We start from the raw sequence: 25,276 nt of genomic DNA, 5'->3' as shown, positions 1-25,276 counted from the left end.
GACTTCAAGTTGCTGGTGGCTCAGTAGAACGGATGAGACCTTAGGGAACTCTCACACATATCAGAAGATGCTAAAGAGCTTCAGCCTCTCAGATGCAGAGAAGAGAAAGATTACTCCTGGTATGGGAGAGGAAGAAAAGCAGAGGTGGCCTGGAGTGAGAGGACAGGCAGGATTTAGAACAGGGAAGGGCATACAAGGAGAAGGGGAAGCCGTGAGTAGAGCAATGGATGCTGGGTTTATTGGGGAACACTCAGAAGCGGCAGTTTAGAATGTACGGTGGGAAATAATTGCAAACAAGGTTAGAAATAATAGCTTGGGCTCAATTCAAGGCCCAAATTGCTAGGCAAAGAGGTTTGGGTTTCACTTGCTAACCAATGGGGAGCCATTGATGTTTCAACATAAGCTTCAGTTAATCAAAATAAATGAAGAAAATATTATATTGCCTTTCTTTCTCCTTTGTTTTTTGGAGAGACCTTAGAATTATTCTTCTGTTTCCTTCCCCAAATGTCTGCTAAAATGGTCAGGAATTGTAATCCCAGATCTCTCATCGATGGCATCAAAATTGCATTTGCAATGAGGGCTGGAAAAGAGCGGACATAAATATAAACTAATGACATTATATTGGCTGCCCTATTGGAATTGCATTTGTTTATGATATAAGATGACAAATAACAAGGTTACCACAGGTGGCATGATTCGAGGTCAGGAGAGGTAATTGCATCAAACTTACATTTTTACGGACTAAATGAGGCTTCATTTTTAGAATCCAGATTGAGGGGAGAGATGTTCAGAAGGCCTTGTTTCCAGACCCAATTTCTAGTTTCTCCTAAGTTAATTCATTGGAGGTGTTTTAAGAGAGGGAATGTGCTTTGTTCCTTATTTGTTTCCGAACTCATATGCTGGCTTCCTCCCCTGCTCTCTGCTTCCCTCCTAGAAGGCCCTTTTATTCAGATTTTGAACTTTATCATTGCAAAAGTTCAGAAGGATTTCCATTTGCTGTGCCTTCAGGAGTGCATCATTCACTGCCACCAGTCTCCATAAATTGAGTAGATTGCATCCCTTCCCAGTTGCCTTAGGAAGTGGTCAAACAGCCACATTCCTAGGCTGATGGATTGGCTCATTTCTTCCCAGCTTAAGCCAAGATACAGATTTTATGAGACTGTCTTGTGACAGGCTGAAGTCGCTTTGAATAAAACAAAATCCAGCCTCAGCTCACAGAAATAACTTAAAAAGCAGCTTATCCTAGGTTGGTAAGCAAAATTTGGTTAAAACCCTGAGCCAAGGCCTTAGATGATCTGGGTGAGGGATTTGAAGAAAGTTCTTTTGGTTTCCTTCTCATGCATCACAGTTGTTGACATGCTCACACACAGAACTGTGTATCCATAATATTTATAAATATGCAGCCACAGGCTCAGTTACAAAAAGAAACTCATGTTAGTAGACCTAACGTGATTAAAGGAGACATTTGAACTCTCCGTAATGCAAGACAGACACGTTCATCTCAAGAATCCTGCAGTTTTGTTTCAGGCTTACCGAGCAGATAGAACAGAGGTAGCACCTTGAATAAATGTCTTATTGTTTAGGAGGTAGAGAATCTTTGAATTTTTGGCTCAATCTATGGGTTATAGGATTTTTTTCCCCACCTCATTGTATGGGCTTTGGATTTTAGCACTGGAACTGGCCTTTAAAATCACTCTTCTCATTCTCTAGATGAGAAAGCAAAGGCTCAGAGTTGTCTACTAACTTACCCAAGGTCACACAGCTTGCTAGTAGTGACACCAGACTGGATTACTAGGCTTTTACATCCTGCTCCAGTGCTATTTCTCATGAACTGCCCTGGTGGAGTGAGTTAAGTGACAAGGTGACAACCTCCTTTCTTTTAAAGTAGAAGAGAGAGTTTCTTCTTTGCCTTGCTACCGATAATTAAATGAAAACAATGCTGTGGAAATAGGGACAAGATGGGATTATGCTGTGGATGAAGAATAAATTTTAAGGTAAATGTAGTGTATTATTTTCAGGGGAAATAAGACCGATTGCTTTTCTCCACTAAGTGTCCTCAGGTATACGTAGGAAATAGATGTCTCCTAATCCTCTGCTCTTTCTCTTTCCCATGGCATTTTAAAGTGACAGGGAATCAAGATGCCCTGTTTAGAGGGTTTCAAACCATGTTCCAGCAGGGCTTGCAGAGAAGCCCCTCCGAGCTGCGGGTAGGGTCTGGGAGGCCTGGACTCTGCACTGCTTCTGGCCACCTCCCTCCCAGCAACCAAGAAGAGCTCTCTTTTATTTTCTTTGTACACTAGAGGTCTAAGTAGAGTTTTCTTCAAGAAAAAAAAAAAAGTACTTCAAAAAAATAAATAAATAAATCTAAAAGCTACACACCTAATTCAGTCCATTCATTGAATTACAGTTTGCGAATCTGAGCCCCAGAAAGGTCAAAGTGAGTGAGTTAAGAGCTGGGTGCCAACGCCCGTCTTTCTGCCTATGTCGATCCCTCCCTCTCCTGGCAATCCAGTCCCATTACCCCAGAGTCACCTTTTACAACTGGACCCTGTATCCCACATCCAGCAAGTGGCCAAATTTCCCTGGTTTTGCCAAGGGCTCTCTCCTTCAGTTCAACTAAAGTGAGGGATCTGATTGGTCTTTTACCAAGCTGTTGTGAAGTTAGCCATGGTAATCCGACTATTTATAAAGTTCCCACTACGGTCAGGCTTCAGTATTTAGCAAATATTATCGTCAAGTTCAGGTTATACAGTGTTCTTTTAAAACAAGGCCAACTAAATTTTTCTAGAAGGCAGACCAGATTTTTACAATATCTTCTTTCCCCATTCTTAATACTCCTTAAAAATTAAACATTCGCAAGGAAAGTGATTGGGTTTTGTAGGAAAGTGAGTTCCTAAGTGAAGGTGTACAATATCCCTTTACCTTTCCAGGGCTGCGTTACCCAGGCAGCATCACAACAATACTTCAGAGAAAAAGAACAAGACAGAGTTTAAGACAATCGGATCTTTTACATTTCAAATAGAAACACCTAAGTAGTCATTAGAGGAGGAAAATCAGAACTTGGTGACCTAAGAACTTGGTGTTCTCTTTATTTCCAATTACATCTGGAGCTGTCACCTTATTCCCTTCAGCCTTGGGCCTTTCTCAGACGCGGCCTGGCTCATCCGGCAGGCGTAGGAGAAAACTGCTCAGAACACTCCAAACCTGGGTTTTGCTATCTCTCTTTGGGTGATGAATTTGCCCCAGGTGAAAGGTATTCACGAAATAGTTGCAGAATGAAGTCCTTTGTCGACTCACCAAACAGGCTCAGTAGCTCAAACTTCCACAGGGTCAATTTCCCCTCTGTATATGGAGATTGGCCTTAAGGGTTTTGCCCTTGAGTTCAACTCTCCTTTGGCTTAGCTTGACTCCTTCGAAACAGGACAGAAACCATGTATAAAGTTCATTTCTGAACACAATAAAGGCCTACAAAGTAATGGATGGTATTGCTCTTCAGAAGAAATTCTAGCTAATTTCTACTGGGACATGTTTGTATTTAAGAAATGTGTGTCCCCAACCCTAGAAATGAAAGATCAGTTATCAAGAGGAGATGAAGAATGATTGTGTTTTCTTTAAAATTTTTACTGATATGTTTCAAGAATTTTGTTCTCTCCAAGAAAAATAAAAACAGAAATTCTAGTGTTTATCTTTGTGGATATATGTTTGTGCAAATGATGTGTAATATTTTATGAGAAGGTGTCAACGTGTGTACAGGACTAAAGTGTGAATTAATGATATGTATATGTTCTTGAAGTATGTTCAATATCTATGTTTGTGTGTTTCTGAGTGTGAGTGCAAGCCAAGCAAGAATCTGGGTTTATAAATTTGTGAAAATCAAAAAAGTTAACCACACACAACTGGGGCAGATGTTTCAACGAGTTCTCTGATACTTCAATAAGTGCCTTGATTTTCTTCAGATAAAGAAAGGATAGTAAAAAAGAAATTGATTACTCCTTTTTCTTTTGATTTAACAGCAGACAGTGCAGACTGTCAGCTATGGTATATATATAGTTTACATTTTTTTTTTTTTTGTAGTGGAGAATGATCACTTTTACTTTAGATGAAAAATGAAACCTTTGTGAAGAAGTTTCCCATCCTTACTGCTGATCTGTGTGCCTGGTCTAATTACTAAAAGCCTAAACCTGGGAAGTGGGGAAATTGAGGGAGAAAAGTTCCTCTTTCAAGAGTAATTGGAGAGAAGTAGAGGAAGGGATGGGGAAAGGAGGGAGGGAGTGTGGGTAGGGAGAGTGGAGAGTACGTGGAAACCAAAACAGTTACTAAACAGGAGCTCAGCTCAGGTTTCCTCTAATGAATTCCAAGGGAAAAAAGTGTGGTTTGGGGTGAGTTGGTGGCAGGGCTGCAGTTTTCTGCAAAATAGCTGGCAGAGAGCTGGAGCCGGTAGAAAATTCCCTCTTCTGCTAGTTGAGTAAGAGCAGCTGGTGATCTGTCCTCACACCTCTGCCTTCTCAGAGGGCCACACCTCCTCACTTTATATGCATAAGCCTGGACCAACGGGCTGCAATTTGGCTGGCTAGATGACATTGGGTCCCAGCATGGGTGAGTGGTGCGGGCACCTGGAAAGCCTGTGGGTATTGGCTGCAGAGGAAGTGGGCCTCATCGCTGGTCTCTTGTGGTCTGGGTGGGAGGGATGGGCCCATTGTCCTCATGGGTTGGGGTGGGTATAAGGTCATTAGGTAAGAAGATGATGTGCTGTCTACTAGCCTGAGGAAATGGCTGCTTTTGTTTTCCACCCAGTAGGAAATGGACTTGAATCCATTCAATTCTGGGCAGCTCAACATGGCACAGTTTGAGCTCCTGGAGGCTTGATGCCGGAAAGGCTACTTGTGTGGATTTGTGTCCCAACCACCCATGTGAAGCGTGCCCATCTTTTATGCATTTAAAGCCTGTCAGGCCAGTAATCTAAAGCAGAGGTCTGGGAGATAGTAATGCCAACAGACATGGGGAATAGTAAAGTGCACCTGTAGAGTTAAAAAATGCATGACCCGTTCCCTCAAAGAGTGAACACAGAAGAAAGACCCGTCCTGGAGGGCGGCTGCTGAGTCCTAATACATAATTCACGGGCCCATGCTGCTCCATGCAGATGGCGATATTAAATCGTGATTGATGCTAAGAGACACACGCATCTCAGGAAGGTCTCCGAGAGCCTTCTGAATATTTCCATGTCTCTTGTGCCTTCCCAGCTTCTGTTCTACTGTGGTATTTAAGCAAAACTCCCTATTTCCCAAGAAGCCCTGCTGGGGATTGCAGAACTTTACTCCCAGATAGATGAGATTCCTCAAATGTCATCACCCACCTTTGCAGCCTTTGAAGGCGGCTCCCTTCCCTCCTGGGCCACATGAAGCTGTTTGCCTCCAGCCAGGCCCTGCTGGTACAGGGAGCCAGCTTTTCCTGCAAATAACCAGTGTGGCCGGACAAAGCAGCAGCACACTCTGGTGGTGGTGACCAGGCAGGAGGGACAGTGGGCAGACAGCACGCAAGAAACACATTCATTCAACACAAAGCACCTTTGTCGAAATTCCAAGACTGGAGCCAGTAGATTCTCTAACACAGATTTTTCCATTCGGTGTATAATGAAATAATAAATCAAATTTGTGGTATATGTGGAATTAAATGTTTGGGGGTTTTGCTTTTTTTTTTTCTTAAAAAAAAAAAAAAGGCTGCAATCACCCTCCAGGGCCTGTGCTGGCCCAAAGCTGAAAGTGCTTCCTCTGCACCACGTGTAATTGTTGCCAGGCTTGCTTGTGGGTCGGCACCACAAAACCACCATTGTCAGTTCCCGGAGCCCTAACTGCCGGCTGCCTGGGTTGGGCTGGGAGACATCGAATCAAATGAAGGATTTATGAGATAAAGATAGAGATGGGAGGTTGAACAAGGAGAGGAAGATGGGCCAAGGAGGGGAGGCAGGAAAGGCAGGGAGGCATGTTGAGTTTGCGGTCCTCTTGTTTTTTCAATCACAGACCATGTAATTGAGAATATTTATGGCCATGTTCTGGAATACTTTCATCTGTGTGTGTGTGTATAGTCGGGTGGGTAGGGAGAGGGATGAGCTGGAATAATCTCTTCCACCGAATGAGTAAGTAGGTTAGTCTTCTGGACTGCCATAAAAGGTCTGTAAAATAGTTTTAATCAGACACTGGTACAGAAGAGAAGGAGGGAGTGGGGTGGAGGGGGGAAGCAAGCCACAGCATATGTGAAGTTCTTTGGGTTGTTGGATTCTCTTTCAGACCCACCGTGCGGAGGTCGTTTGAATTCCAAAGTTGCTGGCTACATCACCTCTCCTGGTTACCCCCAGGACTACCCCTCCCACCAGAACTGCGAGTGGATTGTTTACGCCCCCGACCCCAACCAGAAGATTGTCCTCAACTTCAACCCTCACTTTGAAATCGAGAAGCACGACTGCAAGTAAGCTCCCTTCTGTCCCCCCGTGTATCCCGTCCATGAGACGCACGTGCTCTACACCCGCTCCCCGCTCTTGTCACTTCTAGCATGCAGTGGCAGCACCCCTCACCCCAAGACCTGCTGCTAACCAGCGGTGGATCCTGGCCCCAGAGGAAAACCTCAAGGGGACATTCCCTTTCCAGGGAAATAAAGGTGTGGTTGATCCCACAGTATGGTGGGAAAAGCCTTCTTGAGGGAAAAGTAGAGAATATTAACCCACCTCCAAAGGCTGGCAGTGGAGGAGAATTTCCATGCGGTGGCAGGGGGTGGCCTACAAAACCCCACTGCTTGACTTTGGGGTTTACCTTCCACTTGGAGATCTACCCATTTCCAAGGCTGTTACATGTATAAACCCTACCTGTTTCCTTAGTAAGATAGCAGCCATATCCCCAAGTGGAGACTTTCTCTGCATCCAGCCACGCAGGATCAGCCTGTTACTTTATACAGTGGTAACTGGTTTCCTTATAGAAAAACAAGGGGGGTAAAAAAATCAAAGTAGTTCTAAGACTTATATTGGTTCTTGATGCCTGTGCTATACAAGTTAGAGTCTCAAAGTCAGTGTTAGGGATTTATTTAGCAAACTCTGTTCTCATTGCATTACAAATATTAATCTATTTACTTTGTACAGTGGGCTGGGAAGTTAGTGCTGTTATGATCTCCATTTTGCAAAAGAGAGAAAAAGGGCAGCACAGAGAGGTTAGGTCAGTCACCCAGCGTGACTCAGCTGGCCTTACAGCGTTGGTTCTGCCACCCTGGAAATGTGTGGCTTAGGAACTCCCAAGTGGACATTTAGACACTTGTGAGTACTTTAGAAATGCCATGTTAACATTGAGGTCCCTAAAAGTTAAGGTTGGGAAGCAGGCAGCATTATCATGTCTGGAATGCAGATGTGCTTTGCACTGTCACTGAACTCCCTCTTAAAGTCTTTCCTCATTGGAATTAAAGTGAGAGTTTTTGTGCAGAAAAGAATATACCAACAGTCATATTCTGCCCTAAATGTGCTGTTACTCTGATAAGCGTTCAGTGCTCCCATGTGACTAATAAATTGTCTAAGCATTCCTTGCTGTTAAGGCATTGTGAATACTGAAAAATTAATAAAGGGGCAAGCTGGCAGGACAGGTACCAAGGAGCAGGCAAAGCTCCCACAGGCCAGGTCTGGGCCAGATTTCCTCATGGAGGAAACAAGTCCCCTCTCTAACTAGTGCTAGACTGTGAGGCTCGGTGAATTGATGTCATTATTATCCTCCTAGGACTACTTTGCACCTATATAATGGTTTTCTCCTAACAAGAAGTAGCCTTTGTTGAAAATCAAAGGGTTTCCCAGATAGATGCCTCATGTGACGAAGAGTCATAAGATGGAGTTTCTAATCCCACATCCACTCTTGACTCAACGGATGACATAGGGAAACTCTTCAGTTCCTCTTTGTCTAAGTTACATGCACACCCTGGATACATTTGCTTAGCATCCCAAGCCTTCTGCTTCCCTGACAGTGAACTTGATCAAGAATTTCTGTTAGAAGAGCTTCTTTTTAAGGGGTTTGGGGCCCTGATTCCTCTGGCTGGACTGCAGAAGCTTGGCACAAATGGAAGCATAATGTACAGAGAGCCTAGGTCTGAGCTCAGAGAAATTTGGCTGAGCACCTCTCTCCACTGAGGGCCAAATTCTGTTATGCTTATGCCAGCAAACCTCCCAGGGAAATTGCCAAGAGGTCATCCTATGTATATTCATAGTGGCAGAGGGAGAAAGCATGGCTTCTGGAGGGAAAATCTTAGGAGCTAGTAAGCATGACTTAGAACATGTTGGGACGGATAAAAAGCCAGAAAAACATGCTCCTGGCCTGCTTTGGGCTGCAGGGTGCCCCTTCCATATACAGGACTCAGTCCCAGAGATGGGGAGAACTGAAGGTTGCCAGAGCCTCTGAGAAAGGAAAGAAGAAGGCATTGCCCTTGCTGGAGTTGGAGTGGGGGAAGCAGCGATTGACAAGGGTATCTTCTGGCTTATCATCCTCGCTAAATTGCTTCCTGCTTTTCTCCTCATTCCATGACCTCGTGTGTCTGGTTTGAACCTAAAAATTGAGGGAGTTCAGAAAAAAACCTTTCTGGGATCTGTTTCCCCCAGTGCCAAACTGTCAGAGAGGCTCTGTTAGGATTAAGCCTCATCCACCTAACTTTGTCATTAATTCTCCGTTCCTCCCCACTTTTCTCCTCTACTCCCCATTTCTCTTTCTCTCTCCCGTTAGTTTGTATTTAGAAAGACACATCTGGTTTTCTCAGCCTCTCATTCTTCAAGGTATTTCTGACATTTCCCCTGGCCATTTGCATTTGCAATTAATGGGCTTGCCCTCCCCACTGCCTTGTTTTACTTTCTTGTGAAAGGAACAATTAATCTAATTGAAGTCCTGGAAGTTCTGTCTGGTTCCGGCTCTCCCACTCTCTTCCATACTGCATTTTCATTCCAAGGGAGCTCCTGGGTTTGGAAAGCACTCACTATCCAAGGAAATTAGCCTGCTTTCTCCTCTTATTTGGGGAGCATGCTTCACATTGGATTTGGCTCTGCAGTCCTATAAGGTGGATACTTCCCAAATGAAAACTGCCTGGGCTGGCCTTCCAGTCACAGAGCACAGCCGCAACGCCGCAGCAAAAAGGGGAACTGAGCAAGAAAGTCAAGAGAAGAAGCCAGCCTAGCTGTGGAGAAAGAGCAGTAGTCGGCACGCCCAACCTCGTGTTTGCCCGGGTTCTTCCTATATGCTGGGTTAACCACTAAGATTGCCCCGAGGCCTGGGAACAGGGCCATGATATGAAATTATTTATCCTGGGCTGTGGCCCCTGGGCCCTTGGCTCTCTGTATACCTTGAAATCTACATCCCAAAGGTTGAGACGGTTGCTGAGTCAACCCCAGACAGCCCTTTTCCCCTAACCGTTGCTTATGATTAACTTTGTTCCATTGAAGCTTGCTGTGTGCTTGGAAAATTTCACTCATACACCACAGCTTTGCCTGACTCAGTGCAATCCAAGGCCACCATCTCTAGTGAACTTCCCTTGACTCCTCCCTCTAGGCACTTGTAGAAATGCAAATCCTGGGCACCCGCAGGCTGTTTGGGGCCTGTGTAGAAGCTGCGGGCAGAAACCAGAGGCCGCTGTGGCACTGCCGGACTCCTGCAGCCTAAGGACAAAAGGGCAAGACTCCAGGCCGTCTGGGCAAACAGAAGCCATTTTATTCCCCGAGGAGTGGAGGATGTTAGGATGTCGCTGCTCTGGCAGACAGAGGCCTTTCGCTTGAGTCATCAGCCAACAGGCTGAATGTTATGGTTTTAGAAACCCATACACAAAGTTGAGTGGTTTTTTCCACTTCTAAAATTTAAAATGTATACATTTTTTAAAACACCCACCTCCATATGATACACAGCTTGTTAAGGAGTTCAGAAACAAGCTCAGCACCAACCCCATCCCAGAGGTTCAAATAAAACCAAAACTAAGAGGCTGGGCCCTTTTAAGAATTGGTCATTTCTATCTGTAATCCCAGCATTTTGGGAGGCCGAGGCAGGCAGATCACCTGAGGTCAGGAGCTCAAGGCCAGCCTGGTTAACATGGTGACACCCCATCTCTACTAAAAGTATAAAAAAATTAGCCAGGCTTTGTGGTGCACACCTGTAATTCCAGCTACTCTGGAGGCTGAGGCAGGAGAATCGCTTGAATCTGGGAGGCAGAGGTTGCAGTGAGCCGAGGTTGCGCCACTGCATTCAGGCCTGAGTGAAAGAATGAGACTTTGTCACAACAAAAAAAAAAAAAAAAAAAAGAATTGGCAGTTTCTAGATGGGTATCTTGATGGGTCTCAGAAAATGCAAAAGCCACTAGCAAGAAATGAAAGAGCATTTCTTAGGCTAAAAACCTCTTAAGGAGGTCTACCTAGATGATTTTATGTGCTATGTTCAGCACAGCAATATATCATTTACTACATGTCACTGAAGAATGGCATTCTATTTAGGCGAAATGTCCAGATACTGAAATATCCACCTTTAAAGTTCTTTAAAAAAGAACTTTAAAGAGTTCCAAAAGTTCTTCTTTAAAGGATTTCTGATCAAGAACATTCTAAATCATGTGCTGCACTTCCCTGTCTTTTTAAAACCTACATTGAGAGGAGTCAACTTTTTCTTGATGACTCAGGCTTCACTTTTGTGACAGCAACCAGGTAATGCCATATTTGGAACAGGCAGACTTAGATTTGAATTTTTATTGACCTTTTAAACTTCCCAGGCCTCAGGTTCCTCATCTGCAAAGCTGTCATAATCATAAATATTTTGCAAGATTACTCTGCCTTCTTATGTAGATGCCCAATAAACTAGCAACTGTGTTAGCATCATTGGACTTTGTCACGGGACAGTTTGGGACTATCTTCTATCAATCCTCCTGCTTTCACATCCTGTTACAAGTATGCCTGCCTCCTAGAGCCTTCCCCTCTGACTTGTTTTTGCTTTTTTATTGGGTTATCAGTTTTGCTTGAGGAGCCCTTGCTGTCTGTTAGGAAGTTTGGGTCCTGGGATCTAAGCTTCGTCCAAGTCAGTGCAATCCCAAGGCCAGCATTTCCAGCTGGCTTCAGCCAGCCAAGCTTGCAGCAGAGTTAGGACTGGGGAGAGATCCCAAAGTTACAAAGTATAAGAGCAACAGAGGATGGAGTTCTCAGCAGCAGTGTGTAGTAGCTCGTAATCTTTTCTTCTAAACTCCCCACACCCTCATATTCTGCATATTTAAGGTTTTGGATATTTGGCCTCTAAGTGTCCTAGATAAACAAGGTGCTCCTGTGTTTATTTACAGCCAGAGGGGTCCTCTATCTCTTAGAAGATGTGTCTGTTTCTCCCAAAGTAAGAGATGATATCTTAGAAAGGTAGCAGTTTCCTAGTTGAAAACCTGATCATAGTAAACAGAGGGATCAGACCAGACCTTAGTCATTGCCCCTCCCCACTCAGCCAGCAGTGTTTCCCTGTGCTCAGTAAACACCCTTCATTCCCTGCAAATAACCAAACATAGTCTTACATCTGCGTGAGCCCCCTGAGTTCCCAGGGCTCCAGCCCTCCTTCCCCGCCCTCCGCGGTGTCCAGCTGCACGCTCCCATCTTCCTCCCCTGAGTTTCCTTGCTTCCTGCAGTTCTCTCTTATCAGCCCCTACTCTGAACTCCCAGAACACTTGGTGTTGCCTGAGTCAGTTGCTTTTTTGTTCATATGTGGTCATCTTGAGTTCTCAGCATGTAAATTCTGCAAGCGCATGAACCATGCACTTCATATCTAACTCCTATGGTGCCTGTCTAGGAGGGTGCTAGGCAGGCGTGTGCAGGTGATAGAGTGATATTTTTACATTGGAGATGCCAGGCAATAAGTTAGCATGAGTTGAATCTGTATTGGAAGGCAGACAGATCTGTTTTCCCTATTTGTCCTTCTGGGGATATGACATAATCTCAGGGGGTAGGACACAGGACATGAATGTCACTAACCAGTTTGGGACATGAGTCTCTCACCAACAAAGAGGCAATAGACCATTCATTCATTCATCAGGAAATAGTTATTAAACAACTACTATGTGCTAAGCACATATGTAGTATTGGGAATGCAGTGATGAATAAATCATATTATTTTCCCTAAAGTTGCTGTTACTCTTAACATTTTACAGATGAAGAAACTTGGGCTCAAAAAAGTTAAGCAACTGGCCCAAGATTCCACTCTCATAAGTAGCAGAGAAGAGTTTTGAAGCCAGATACTCTAGTTTTCAAACTGTGCTTTACTCTTATACTCTCTACCTCCCCCACATCATGCATTTGGCCAGGGACATGATACGGACCTGTTATGTGGTTCCACAGCATCCAGGTCTAGCCTAGGCTGGGAAGATCAAGGAAGGCTCCCTGGAGGAGGTGAAGCCTATACGAATCCTGAAGAAGTTGGCCAGGCAGAAGGGGAGTGTGTTTCGCTGGTGTCATAGGCAGATAGCAGCATGCTCAAAGACAAGATGCCTTCAGGAAGCAAAATAAATAAACATGCCTGAACCCAATTTCTTAACCAGTGAGCATTATAAAGGTAGAGTAAAAGGGACTGTTCTTATGAATTGCTAACACAAACCCTTTTCCCAGTGAAGAGGTGCCTGAGCAATGCTATTTAATTGTATTTCCTGGCCAGGCAACCTCTACCATCTCCTTAAGAGACAGGGTGGTCAGGAAGCAGGAAAGATTGAAATTATTGGGACTCTCTGCTGTCCCCACCTTCCCTGTCCATTGTAGGGTCTCTGCAGCCTCATACCTTATGTCCAAGGGTACCCACAATAGAATGCCTGAAAGTGGGGTTTAGCCTGGGAAAGTTAAGGTAACACTTCAAATTAAGCTCCTCTTGTCAATTTACTGCTACACAAGACTTTCTGATTCCAGGTCTCTTTCCTATGCATAGAGGGTGGGAGGCCAGACTGCCCAGTGGGAGGTGTGGCTTCAGCTGGTGTCCCTTGGAGTCTGAAAAGCCAGCAAAGCATAGCGAGAATTCTCTGTGGTTCCTGAGGGTGCCTTGTGCTTGCTGAGGAAAGGCCATTGGTTTGATTACTCGTGACATTATTACTGACATTATTATTTACTGCCTGCCCAACCACAGAAATATTCTGATTCCCCTAAGGAACCAGTGAGCAGTAATACTTTTCTGTATTGCAACATTCCTCCTAATGACAGAAACAGCTCCGCTTCCGGGTACGCGGTGGAGGAATGGGAGCAGCTGGCCCCTACACTTACCAACCTTGACCAGGGGGTCCACCCAGCAACTCCACCGTGCCCATGGATCGGGGAAAAACAACTCACAGATTGTTCCCCTCCTCTTACCAAGGTGAAAGAGCAGCTGGAATTACTTTGGGCAGTTTGTTTTTAAAAATGAGTGTTGCAATTGTAAGTGTCTCGATGCAAGCTTCGCTGTGGATGCCCTTCATAACAATGTGCTTTATCTTTGGACTGAGAAAATCACTTGAGATTTGATCACGCACAATCCCCCTTGTTCTGCCTCTCCACCCTGGCACCTTCTCTGAACCCAGAGATCCCAGAGGGCCAGCATCTCACCCCATGTAACTCCATGTAATTCTCCCATCTAATTACACCGACTGAGAGTCTGTCTTAAGAAATTCAGTGGGAGCTCCAGATGTGGAGGGGATAAAGAAGAGATGGAAATATACCAAGTAAAGAAATTAGATTTTTCTAAAAAGGGATTTGTGTATTTTCCTGGAGTCATGAGTCCTATAGAAAAAAAAAAGTATATTCTTTTTGTTTTGCCCTTTTTAGTGGCAAAGGGATTTAAGCCTTTGGATTAAGAGAAACTCAAAAGAGAATTTAATTCCATCCTTATACTTCTGCCTAGATAAATCATTCTAGGAAAAAAAAAAAAAAAAAAAAAAGATATCAGCTGCCCTTGCCTTTCCAACGAGAAAAGAGCTTCCGTAATCGTCCTTCATCATGGGACCTTGTGCCTCACAACTCATCTCAGCTGATTGCAGAGTAGATGGTTGTATTTAATTTATATAATCAAAATTTTTTTCCTAGAAGGAGAATCCCTGAAAAATGTTAGCCAAGTCAAAATAAAATTTTCTAAAAAGGAGAAGAAAATGGAAAAGGAGAAAGAAATGTGTGTTGGGCTGAGGTTTGTGAGGGCAGCAAAAAATGAAAATCCACATGACTTTTTTATACCTTTTTTCGAGCTTTGTAGCCAAGCATCTTGGTAGTCTCTAATATTTTTCTACTCTGTCCCACTGGGGACTCAACCGTATGTTTGTGGAGGAACTCTCAGAGTTAGACAACAATAGCAGACATTTATTGAGCTCTTGCCAGACGTCAGGTCTTACTCTAAGAGCGTTCCATGTTTAACCTCCACAACTGGTACTGGTAGTACTATTATTCCCATTTAACAGACAGAAATACTGAGGCCCTGAGAGATCACACAGATAGTAATCGTCAGGCTGGGTGTGAAGCCAGGCAGGCCAAAGCGGCCTTCGTATACCTGTGTCAATCTACTCGGAGCTGGCATCTGCTGTCCCGGTGCTTAGGTATTTAGGGCCTCTCTGATTCTTTAGATATCCTTGACAAGGCTTTTCTTTTCCTTTTCTCTTTTTATTCCTTTTCTTTGCCTCTTCCTGCCATGCGGTCACCTCCGGATACCAGCAGGGCAGTCAAGGAGAGAGATCTCTTTCTGTGACTTTAAATCCGAGTTGGAGGCCTGACTCTCAGTTCCTCTCTCTCTCTCTGCCTTCCTGTCATCTGCCTCCTACTCCCCCGATCCCCCCAGCCCCGCTCACCATCCTCTTCAAATTCCCTGCCATCCTCACCACCACCTTCACTCTCCATCTGGAGTCCAAAGATGTGAGGGCCGGTAATAGAGTGTCAGCGGAAGTAATTGATTCCTCACACCGAGAGAATTCTCCTGCCTTTAGTGTCAATGGAGCTGAACCAGAGTCTTGGAGGGTGAGCGAGACATGTAAACAGTCCATGGCCGAGCTGTCAGGACGAAGTCAGACACACCGGAGAGTGAGCGAGGGGGGAAATGGTGGAACAAATAATTGTTTTATTGGAAAGGAAAGCAGTAAATAATATTTCAGCCTAGGAACTGGCAGTTTGAAAGAGATGGCTGAGAGCTAGGAGCAGGAGGATTGGTGATGCAGGTTTTAATGGAAGAGATTTTCTTTGTCTCAAGGTAGGAGGTTTCATCCCCACCGACCCCCCCTCTCCCATTATCATCATTATTATCATTAAAATAATTACCGTAACAATTACAGTTGATGAGACCTCAGGTTTATAGAGCACCTTTCATCTAAAAGTTCAAAGCGATTTATCTATGTGTCATCTTTTAAGAGTGGTAGGAGGGTAGGAAAGTATAATTTTGGGGGGTCATCTGCTGGAACACTGACATCCAAGCACATACAGGATTTAGTCTAAGCAGGGCAGGCTGCTGGGTTAGATGTTGGGGTACTGAGTTATCTTCTGGGGGCCTTCCCTGTTGTATTCTTCTCTGCCTGGGCCCTTATCCATATGTGGCTCTTAATGCTCATCCCTGGCACTGGTGCCTCCTCCCATGCTGCCAGGGCCCCCACCGGTGGCTACAATATTGTGGCCAACCAGTCAGAAGCTCTGTGCGCAAAACAAACAGCCTGCTTGTGGCTGTGGGATGAATAAAGACCCTTCAAGGTCTGACTCACACTGCTCCCATCCTGCCCAGAGACTTCCTGTAATCTGGTTCCCTTGCTCGTAGAAGCTCATGTCCTTTCTAAACATCTTTCTTCATGATCTTATGAGGCTCTAGCCGGGAGCACCCAATATTCCCAAATGCTTCCTTCCTCCACCCCCAGCAAAGCCCGACCTGTTCTCTCAGAATGGAAAGGACTTTTCTGGGTTGGGGAGAGGAGGTGAGTGCTTTAACACGCCTCACGTGGTGCGGGCTGCTTTCGTAGCATGCTTCAGAATACAGCTGTCGAGAGCATAGTCACAAGCGGAAGCAGTTCCAGCTGACTGGCCTCTGAGTGCTAGATTCAGGATCTCCACCCCAGCGTGGCAGCAGCCCCTTCCTGCTTGGACATTAGAGCAGGCCCGTCATTTCCACACCATGGTGCTCTTTGTACAGTAGTGACAAGTTTACCCCTGGAGCCAGGAGAAGCTCCAAGCTCTGTAACCTGAAGCTCCAAGTAAATGAACTCTAAAAGGGGGGCCCATCACACCTGCCACCTACTCCCAAGCTGGCCCCTACTTGGATTTCTGCATGGCACGTTTTTCAGATGAGTTTTGCATCTTCCAAGTTTTGTTTGGGAGGCTGGATGCCAGCAAAGGGGAAGAGAAAAATGATATGGAGCCTAAATCCCTGGAAAAACAAAAAGGACTTTTCTCTTGCTGTGATGGATTCCCTGGTGCCTGGTATACTTCCGTTCCCAGCAGGCTCCCAACTTTTCAGGCAGATGGGGAAGTTATGATTTGCTCTCACAGTTGGATCCCCCAGGAGCCAGGATTCATGAACACCTATTTCAGAGGGAAATGTTCACCCTGCCGAGTGAAGGGGCACTGCCAGCACACTGGGGGCCCTGGATGCTGTGCTCCGATGCCCTTCAGTGGTCACACGTGCAGGCAGCCCCACCAGGCACAAAGGCATGATCTTTGTTCCCTTTTGTCCAATGAGGTAAACTGAGGCATGCAAGCGTGACTGACCCAGGCCAGCACAGGAAAATTTAGTGAGTCCTGACTCTGCTGGGATTCACCTTTACATCCAAGCCCCCCACCTCCTAGTGCCGCTGCTACCGCTGAGGAAAACAGAAATGGGCCAAAATCGTGGACCACTCTTCCTTTGCACTCTGGTATCATTCCAGAATGCTAGCAAGGGGTCCTTTAAGCTGACTGCGGAAGGTGAGGATTTTATAGACACAGAGCAGACCAACGAAAGACCCAACACTCACGCTGAAAGCAGCCTGCCCCAAAGCCTTCAACTTTGCATTGGCACCGATTGCCTAGAAAACCGTTCCCTACGTAAGCAAACGTGCTTCGTCCAGGTGGTCTCCAGTATGTGTGCTGGTGCAGAAGCTGAGCAGACCCGTGACCACATGGCCTCAGGAATGTGCCTTGCTATCCAGCCAGGTCGGCAAGGGAAGCAGCGTTCACCCAATGGGTCAGGGCAGAAGCGGGGGAGGCTTTGTTGTGTGCCCTTAATTCTCTGAAAGTTCACCTCGAGGGTGACTTACCAGACGCGCTGTCTGCAGAGGCCTCCTTCCTCACGTCGGGAAGCGTTCTTGGCAGCCCTCTCCACGAGGAACAAAGAGATTGGCGGGGCCCTCGCCATCCTCACAGAGCCTCTGCGGAAAAATGGCCAGTCATTATAAATAGATGTTATTTGTCATTTCCATTCTCTTGCCTTCAAGGTTTTTTGGAATAATTCCTTCAGTTTGTTTTGGGTTATTCTCTCTACGTACTTCCTTTGGTGGGTGGTCAGACTTCCTCTCTTCTGAAGCACCCTGGTGACCCTGGTTGTGAGGGGACTGTGGATAAAGCAGTTCAAAATATCAGAGATTTGTGGTGAGAAGAAATTAAGGAAGAAAATGCAACTGCAAACAGCCACTATTAAAAAGGCACTTGGAACCGATGCCGATACACAAATGAACACAGAGTATAGAAAGTGTTTGAGCCCTTGGAGTTAAATAGCAAGTAAGAATGACTGCAGCAATAACAACAAATGGCTACTCATTGAGCACGTGTTGCGTGCCAAGCACTGTGCTGACCCAGTGATGTGCATTAACTCACTAGCCTCTTGGGAGGTTGAGTACCTTGCTATCCAAGACACAGCAGATGGAGGACGGGTGGTTTTCAACACAGCCTGGGCTCAGAAACACAAGTTTGAAATAAAATCTCGAAAACTCAAGTGTCTGAAGCACTGCTGATGGATTTTTTAGCAACTCAGCCCCAAGAAGGGGGGCATTGAGGCAAGAACGGGGGCACTGAGGCTGCCTCGAACCGTGCTTTTCATCTTATCTTGCTCTGTCTGGCTCCCAAGGTGTCATGTGTGTGTAACTCTTCTCTTCTCCACAACCACTATCCTGTTTTGTTGAACACTGGTAATAATAAAAATAGCCAGGGTCTCTCGGGCGCTTCCTAAGGCATCTGGCACTGTACTGGGCCTGCGTGTTCCTTTGCAATCCCCAAAGGTGGAGACTGTTATTATGTCCATTTTGTAGATGATGAAACTGAAACTCAAAGAGGTTAAATATCTCGTCTACCATCACACCACAAGCAAGTGCCAGAAACTAGATGGGTCTGTCCACAAAGCCCACATGCTACCCTTCCCAGATTACACAGCACCCTCTTAGACAGGTATGTTTCAGTTAACGGTAATTTAATGTTTCTTTCGTCACATATGCCTTCCCTAGAAAAACATGCCTACACACTAACACAGAATTTCAGCAAACAATGATAGAGCTTCCCCAGCCCACTGACACTCGTGTGTGGGCCCTAGTAGAAATCCATGCATTTAAGAATATGTGCTCTAGATGATAGTTTAAGAGCTTATAAATATACGGGATGCTGCCTCCACACTCCGTGGGCCATATGTTCACATATGGATATATATGTGCTCATAAAAATACTGCACTTACAAAAATTAACGTTATCCCATCAAACTCTTACAAGCTAGATTTCTGCTGGGTGAGTCTTAAAACCGTGGATTTCAAATCCACTCACTTTTCTTGTTGGTGATTTGTCTATTAATTTTAGTAAGTCCTTCAGCCTTGTTTAAACAGAAAAACTATATAAAAAGAGCAAGATTCAGTTCAGTCTCTTATGTACCTTACGCACATTTTGGGGAAACTGGAGGCCATAAGGATTCTTTACACCTGGAATCTGCTGATGCTATTGAGCTATGACAATCTGGTATTTTCATTGCCCACAAATCTTCATCCCACAAAAAGACAAAGGGAGGAAGGGGAGATTTCTTTGCCCTGGAGTTTGACTACTTGGGTTCAAAGCCTGCCTCTGACCTTTTCTCCTCATGTGACCTTGGGCAGGTCACTAAACCTCTCAGAGCCTCAATGTCTGCATCTTCGAACGGATGGTAATTGTAATGGGGCCTAGTTTGGATGAAATGAGAATTAAATGAAATAATATCTGAACCAAGGGCCTGGTCTATAGTAAATGCTTAATAAAATGTGACAAGTTTGCAGATATACCAGCTTCTTAGTAAATAGGTGGTATAGATGAAAGGCAGAAATTCAAGGAAATGAGATTTACTTATAGTAAGCTGACTTATCCGTAAAGCCTGGGTGATTGTACTGAGCCCAAGGAGCAGGTGGCCTGGCTTCAGGCCTGAACCGACCAGAGACCTCAGCACTGTGCAGACCTGCCTTGCAGCCTCTTAGGCATCAGGCAGCTTCTTTGCTGGCAAGCTGTTTGTGACAGTGCAGTCTTTTCCTCCTAATTTCCTCGCAGGTTTTAATGTAAGGATTAATAAGACAGGGTTTGTAGATGTCTTTGAGCCTCCTGGAAGAAAGGCACTCCAGGAGGTGATAAATTCTCTGGCCTGGATAATCTACTCATGAAATATGGAACTTTGAAAGTGTGAGAAAAATCTCAAATCACTTTGACAGCATTTTAATTATAGTTGATTTGTTTGCCGCTAATAGTGAAAATGCTGTCAGCATGATTTGAGATGTTTCTTCCACTCAAAATGTTATATTTCGTGTTTTTGAGTCACAAGGCAACATTTTGGTTTTCAGCTACAACCAGAATAGCTCAGTAAATGTGCTGGGGCACAAAGGCAAAGAGTATAAAATGGATCTAACGCCACAGAAAGCATCGTCGTAGCATGCATTCTTCTTAACATGGAACACCAACCTCAAGTCCCTTATTCATTTACACTTATTTACTCAAGTGAATGAGACCGCCTACTTGCTAGGCACCAAGCAAGCATCATAAATCCAGCAGTGAAGAGGCAAGGTCCTTGCCCTGATGATGCTCATTTCTCCTGCAGGAGACAGATCATAAACAAATAAGTATACTGAAAAGACCTTTCTAGATTATGATCATAGCTATGAAAGAAGTAAGGGGATGGTGAGGTAGAAAATCAGGGTATGCCTTGGGCTCAGTACAATCACCCAGCCCTTACGGAGAAGTCAGCTCACTGTCAGGTCAGATTTTTTTAAGTAAATTTCATTTCCTTGAATTTCTGCCTTTCATCTGTACCACCCATTTTCTAAGAAGCTGATATATCTGCAAACTGGTCACATTTTATTGAGCATTTACTTTGGGCCAGGCTCTCAATTTGGATATTATTTTATTTAATCCTTATTTCATCCAAACCAGACCCTGTCACAATTACCATCCCTTTGCAGATGCAGACATTGAGGCTCTGAGAGGCTTAGTGACCTGCCCAAGGTCACATGGGGAGGAAAGGTGAGAGGCAGGCTTTGAACCCAAGTAGTCAAACTCCAGGGCACAGAGACCTGCCCTTCCTCCCTTTGTCTCTTTATGGGATGAAGATCCAAGGGCAATAAAGATACCAGATTGTCGTAGCTCAGTAGCACCAATAGGTACCAGGTGTAAAGAATCCTTATAGCCTTTGTTAGATTTCCACAAAATGGGCATAAGGGATATAGGAAACTTAACACAGTCTTGCTCTTTTGATATAGTTTTTCTGTTTAAACAAGGCTGAACTGAAGGACTTGCCAGCAGGCTTCTCTGAGGAGGTAACATTTGCACTTAAGCCTGAAGGATGACCAACACCCAGCCCTGGAAAACACTAATAGAAGAGTATTGCCTTCTGGGCGTGGTAGCTCATGCCTGCAATCCCAGCACTCTGCGGGGTGGAGGCGAGGGGATCACCTGAGGCCAGGAGTTCGAGACCAGCCTGGCCAACATGGTGAAACACCGTCTCTACTAAAAATACAAAAATTAGCCGAGTGTGGTGGTGGGTGCCTGTAAGCCCAGCTACTTGGGAGGCTGAGGCAAGAGTCTTGAACCTGGGAGGTAGAGGTTGCTGTGAGCCAGTATCGAGATCACACCACTGTACTCCAGCCTGGGGGACAGAGTGAGACTCTTCCTACCAAAAAAAAAAAAAAAAAAAAAAAAAAAAAAGAGTATTGCATGCAGAGGAAAGAACACTTGCAAAGGCCCTGGAGCTGGAAAGAGTGGAAAGAGCTCACCATATACAGTTTATGATGTGAGTAGTGTGAAAGGAGGCCTTGCTTGATTGGCAGACGTTATGATATCAGAACTTGGGTGCATAGATGTTCTGATACATAAACCCAAATCCCATAGAAGGGGTGTAGTATTCTTCCTCGGAGGACCTCAGTACTCCAGCTTCGATACAGAAATCCCCTTGCAAGTGGTTCTGTGTGGCACCCCTAAAGTTGGATTCTGACAAGGGCCAGACATTTCCGTGCCCTGAGAGAAGGACCTCAGCTTGGTGGATCTTCCAGCACAGGCTCTATTGACTAACCCAGCCTTTGGTGCCCTGCTGGGATGTGTCAGGCTTGGAGACAGTTACGGAAACTAGGAAGCCCTTTTTCATGTGTGCCTAGTGATGAGAGGAAGAGATGAGATTGTTGCTTTTTCATATCTCTCCCGTGGACTCTTAAAATTAACTTCACGGTCAAAATTTCCCAGGGCCCAAATGTAGGTTTGGGGAGAGAAACATAAGACTTTGAAGTTGAGAAAGAAAGTAGAGAAAGCATTCTCTAGACAAATGCTCACCCTGCAGATGTCAGACTCTGTAAGGGGACAAGTAAAAAGGCACTCGGGGAACCACTTTAGAGAGAAAATAAAGAACTGGGAGTAGAGATGGCTACTTCAGCTCAGGAAAAGAATAAATAAAACAATACAAGGTAGTGTTAAAGCTTTGAAAGGAATTTTTTCATTTAGGAGAGATTATGAATAATGAAATGCAAACACTCTAGTTAATATGTCTGTTCGCTGGTTTCTGTTGCCTTCTGGAAAACGAGTGATACGTTCTAAGAGGAGCGGCTTTTCGAGTTATCCCACTTGACCCTCGTTAGGGTGAGCTCTGAGTCTGTACCCCAGATTCCTTTACCAAACACTGGTTATTAGACACTGGATGCAAAGCCGTATTTATTCCAAGGCCAGAAACTTCCTAAGCCTCTGCCTAACTCTTCACAAATGAACCTGACAACACTGAAATTTCTAAGGAGATTTACTCCAGCTGTAGCAAATCCCTCATAATAAAAAATTTCCCCAAATGAGTCAGTCACACAGGAGGTAAATGAGACATTCTGTATGAAGTCAGCATGCCATTGGGAGTGTGCCCTTTATATAAAAGGCCCAGCCAGAAGACCATGTGGTTAAGTGGAGCTCGTCCACAGGGCAGAACCAGAACGCTGGAGGGGGAGGATGCCAGCTGCCGGGTTGTGACTCCATGTCGCTTTCCCTCAAGCAAATCTTATAGGAAAATCTAGTTTTTCAAAGAAGTTCAAGTAAGGTTTGCTGATTATTTCCTTCACAAAAGGATTCACCATAGGGGTCCTTTAACCAACAAGCTCAGAGAAAAAGTTTATCGTATGACTAGATTATGTGAAACTTTTTCAAAAATGCATCCCTTTTCTCTATGTGTGTGTAGCTACGTAAGAGGTATTTGTTGCAGGCAGCATCACAAGAAGGGATTTGGGGCGGTCTATATCCGTTGAGTAAACTGAGGCAAGCTTGCAACAGTGGCATTTGTGGGGCAGCCCTGCTTCATTGCTGATTCTGTTAATCCCCTAAATGACTCCATGGGTGATTAAGCAACCAGATAAACCCTCTCACTTCTGATGAACAAGTCAGTGGGATGTCAGGGCCTCTCTTTGTCTTTCCTAGAGAAATTGGCAACACAAAGACTAGAACTATCTGGTGGTCCTTTTTTAAAAAAAAAGCTTAAAAAATTATTTATTGAACGTGGGTCACGTCCCTGGCACTGTCCTAGGTGTCCTGACCTACTTTGTCTCATTTAGTCCTCACTCCAGTTCTGTGACATGGACGATGATGATGGTAATGATGATGAACTTACTTCTACATCTGCTAAATCATCAGAACTGGATTCTTTTACAAAGAAGAAAGTAAAAATTACCGATTATCCCACCACCCATGTCTCTCGCCATTGTTAATATTTTAGTAGATAGTCTTTCAGATTTCCTCTGTATGTTTATGTAAGAAAATGTGTGTATACCTTATAAAACATACTTTTTAAAAACCTCCTTTTTAAAAAGTTAACAGTATAGCACGAACATTTTTCCATAAAAATAAAAAAATCTAGACCTGCAGACTATTGATTGTAGCAACAGAGTATTCCATTTTATAAATATCCCAACTGGATTTACCCTCCCTCTAGGCTGGGCTTTGAAACTATTTATAAGCAAAATATCCTCCCACTTTTTATATTTTTTCAAAATATATGCACAAAGATGTATATGCATCTTTGCACAATTGTCTGATTATTTTCTTAGCAAAAATTCCTAGCAGTAGGATTGCTGGATTAATGGCTATGTACATATTAACTTTTGTCACATTTTGCCAAAATGCCTTCCAAAACGTTTGAACGGATTTCCATTCCTGCTGATACTGCCCCTCTGCTCATTCATTCCATCTCTTAGACAGGGTCGCTTCTCTCTGTGACTCAGCCTCCTAGCTTTTGAAATGGGTGTGAGAATACAACAAATCACAGTTTTAGTACACACTGAGTACCAGACTACGTACTAACACTTTATATAGATTAGATTTTGTTATTTAAGCCTCACCCCCAACCCTAGGAGAAGATTGGAATATCTCTACTTTATTCTTCCCGCCTCCCCCATTTCTGAGGCTCAGAAAGGTTCAGTAACTTGCCTGAGGTCACCCAGCTAAAAAGTGGCCAAGCTGGGGTACAAGCCCAGCTCTGCCTGCTTCTGGGACTGGGACTCTCGTGCCCAGGGCCCTGCATTTCTTAGTCCAGATGAGTTGTCTGATTAACGAACATGAGTGGCAGAGCCTCTCAACCTTCGTGTGCATTGCCAGGGCATCACCATTGCTCACAGGAATGTGTCTGTCCAGCAGAGCTTGCCTCCGTGTGAAAGTAGCAAGGAAGGGTTTTAAAGAAGATTTGGGGAGTTTTCCCTGAGAACTAAGCATCTTTTCACTTTTGTTTTGGAAATGAGAAAGCACGTTTTCAAAGTCGGCACCATCTCCCACGCTAAAATTACAGACCTAAACAGATTCCCCGACGTTCACAGCCTTCTCAATCTGTGACCATCTCTCCATTTCTCCCTGGGGGGTGAAACTGCCTTTTTGACTTCTCCAAATTTTAAGGAGCTTCAGCGGTTCTTTTTACAGTGTGGGAGTCCAGCCCTGTGGGATCTAAGAATGAATTAATCCTGGTCCACTCCTTCTTATACTTCCTTTACAGGCCTATTATTTGAAAGTGGCTAAGTAACATAGCTCCTGGGGGCTGAAGTGAGGCCTCAGGCCTCCCCAGCTCACACCAGCCCCTCCTGCAGGCAGCCGGCAACCCCAGATCTTTGTGTGTGACAGGAACCATTGGCAGGCACATCCCAGAGAAGGGTGCATTCCTAGCCCTCTCTTTACCCGCAAGGAAGAGATTTCTTAAGTGTCGCTTTAACAGGTTGATACAAAATATACAAACAGAAAGGGATGGAGAGGGAGATGGATGGTTTTCAGTAAATAATGGTGCCTCGGCCAGCAGTTGGAAGGGAGCTGGCGGGGAGGAAGTTTCCCACCTAAGCAGTTGTGACAGGAGTATTAACTGGGATCCCAGAAAGCAAGCACAAACACACCACAGTGAGGACTGCCAGAGCACATACCGGGGCTGGAAAATGTGTGTCTGTCAAGATAAAATGGTACATTATGTTTGCACTGTCCCATGGACCAAGCTAAGGGTCTTTGAGGTGCTTTCTCCCCAGACCTGGCCAGTTTGACTCTGCCTGAAATGAGCACAGGCTTCAGGAGGGCAGCCTGCCCTGCCTCTCACTGAGGCTAATAGTTGTGTGCACGTAGACGCTGGGCCCCTCAAGACTTACCCGGGCTTTTAGAGAAAGGTTTTTATTGCCTTATCTAATATGAGGCTGATTTCTTTTAAGAACACATGTTGACTAGAGGCTACTGATGTGATCCTCACACTTCAGGAGGTCAGCGCCCCACGGTGGGGAGTCTTTGTCACTAACAATTAAAGAAGGGATGGCCCAGGGGAAAATTGAAACAGGGGGCTGGAGGGAGATGGGGAAATAAACAAATATCTCTGAAATATCCCCGGTGTCCTTACATATATATATATAT

At 44.8% G+C, this 25,276-nt stretch overlaps 1 protein-coding gene across 3 annotated transcripts in view; it reads left to right on the top strand.

Annotated features, from left to right (window-relative positions):
* NRP2 (neuropilin 2) overlaps positions 1 to 25,276 on the top strand; it is a 117,190-nt gene that overhangs the window by 8,691 nt on the left and 83,223 nt on the right. For all 3 annotated transcript variants that reach the window (XM_010336410.3, XM_074399190.1, XM_074399191.1), the window contains one exon: positions 6,285 to 6,462. In XM_010336410.3, the coding sequence (XP_010334712.2) occupies positions 6,285 to 6,462 (178 nt within the window). The remainder of the gene's footprint in view (positions 1 to 6,284; positions 6,463 to 25,276) is intronic.

Source organism: Saimiri boliviensis, chromosome 5, assembly GCF_048565385.1.
Source record: "Saimiri boliviensis isolate mSaiBol1 chromosome 5, mSaiBol1.pri, whole genome shotgun sequence".
NCBI lineage: Eukaryota > Metazoa > Chordata > Mammalia > Primates > Cebidae > Saimiri > Saimiri boliviensis.
The sequence above is the reverse complement of the archived record's forward strand: the minus strand, read 5'-3'. Positions and strand labels throughout refer to the sequence as shown.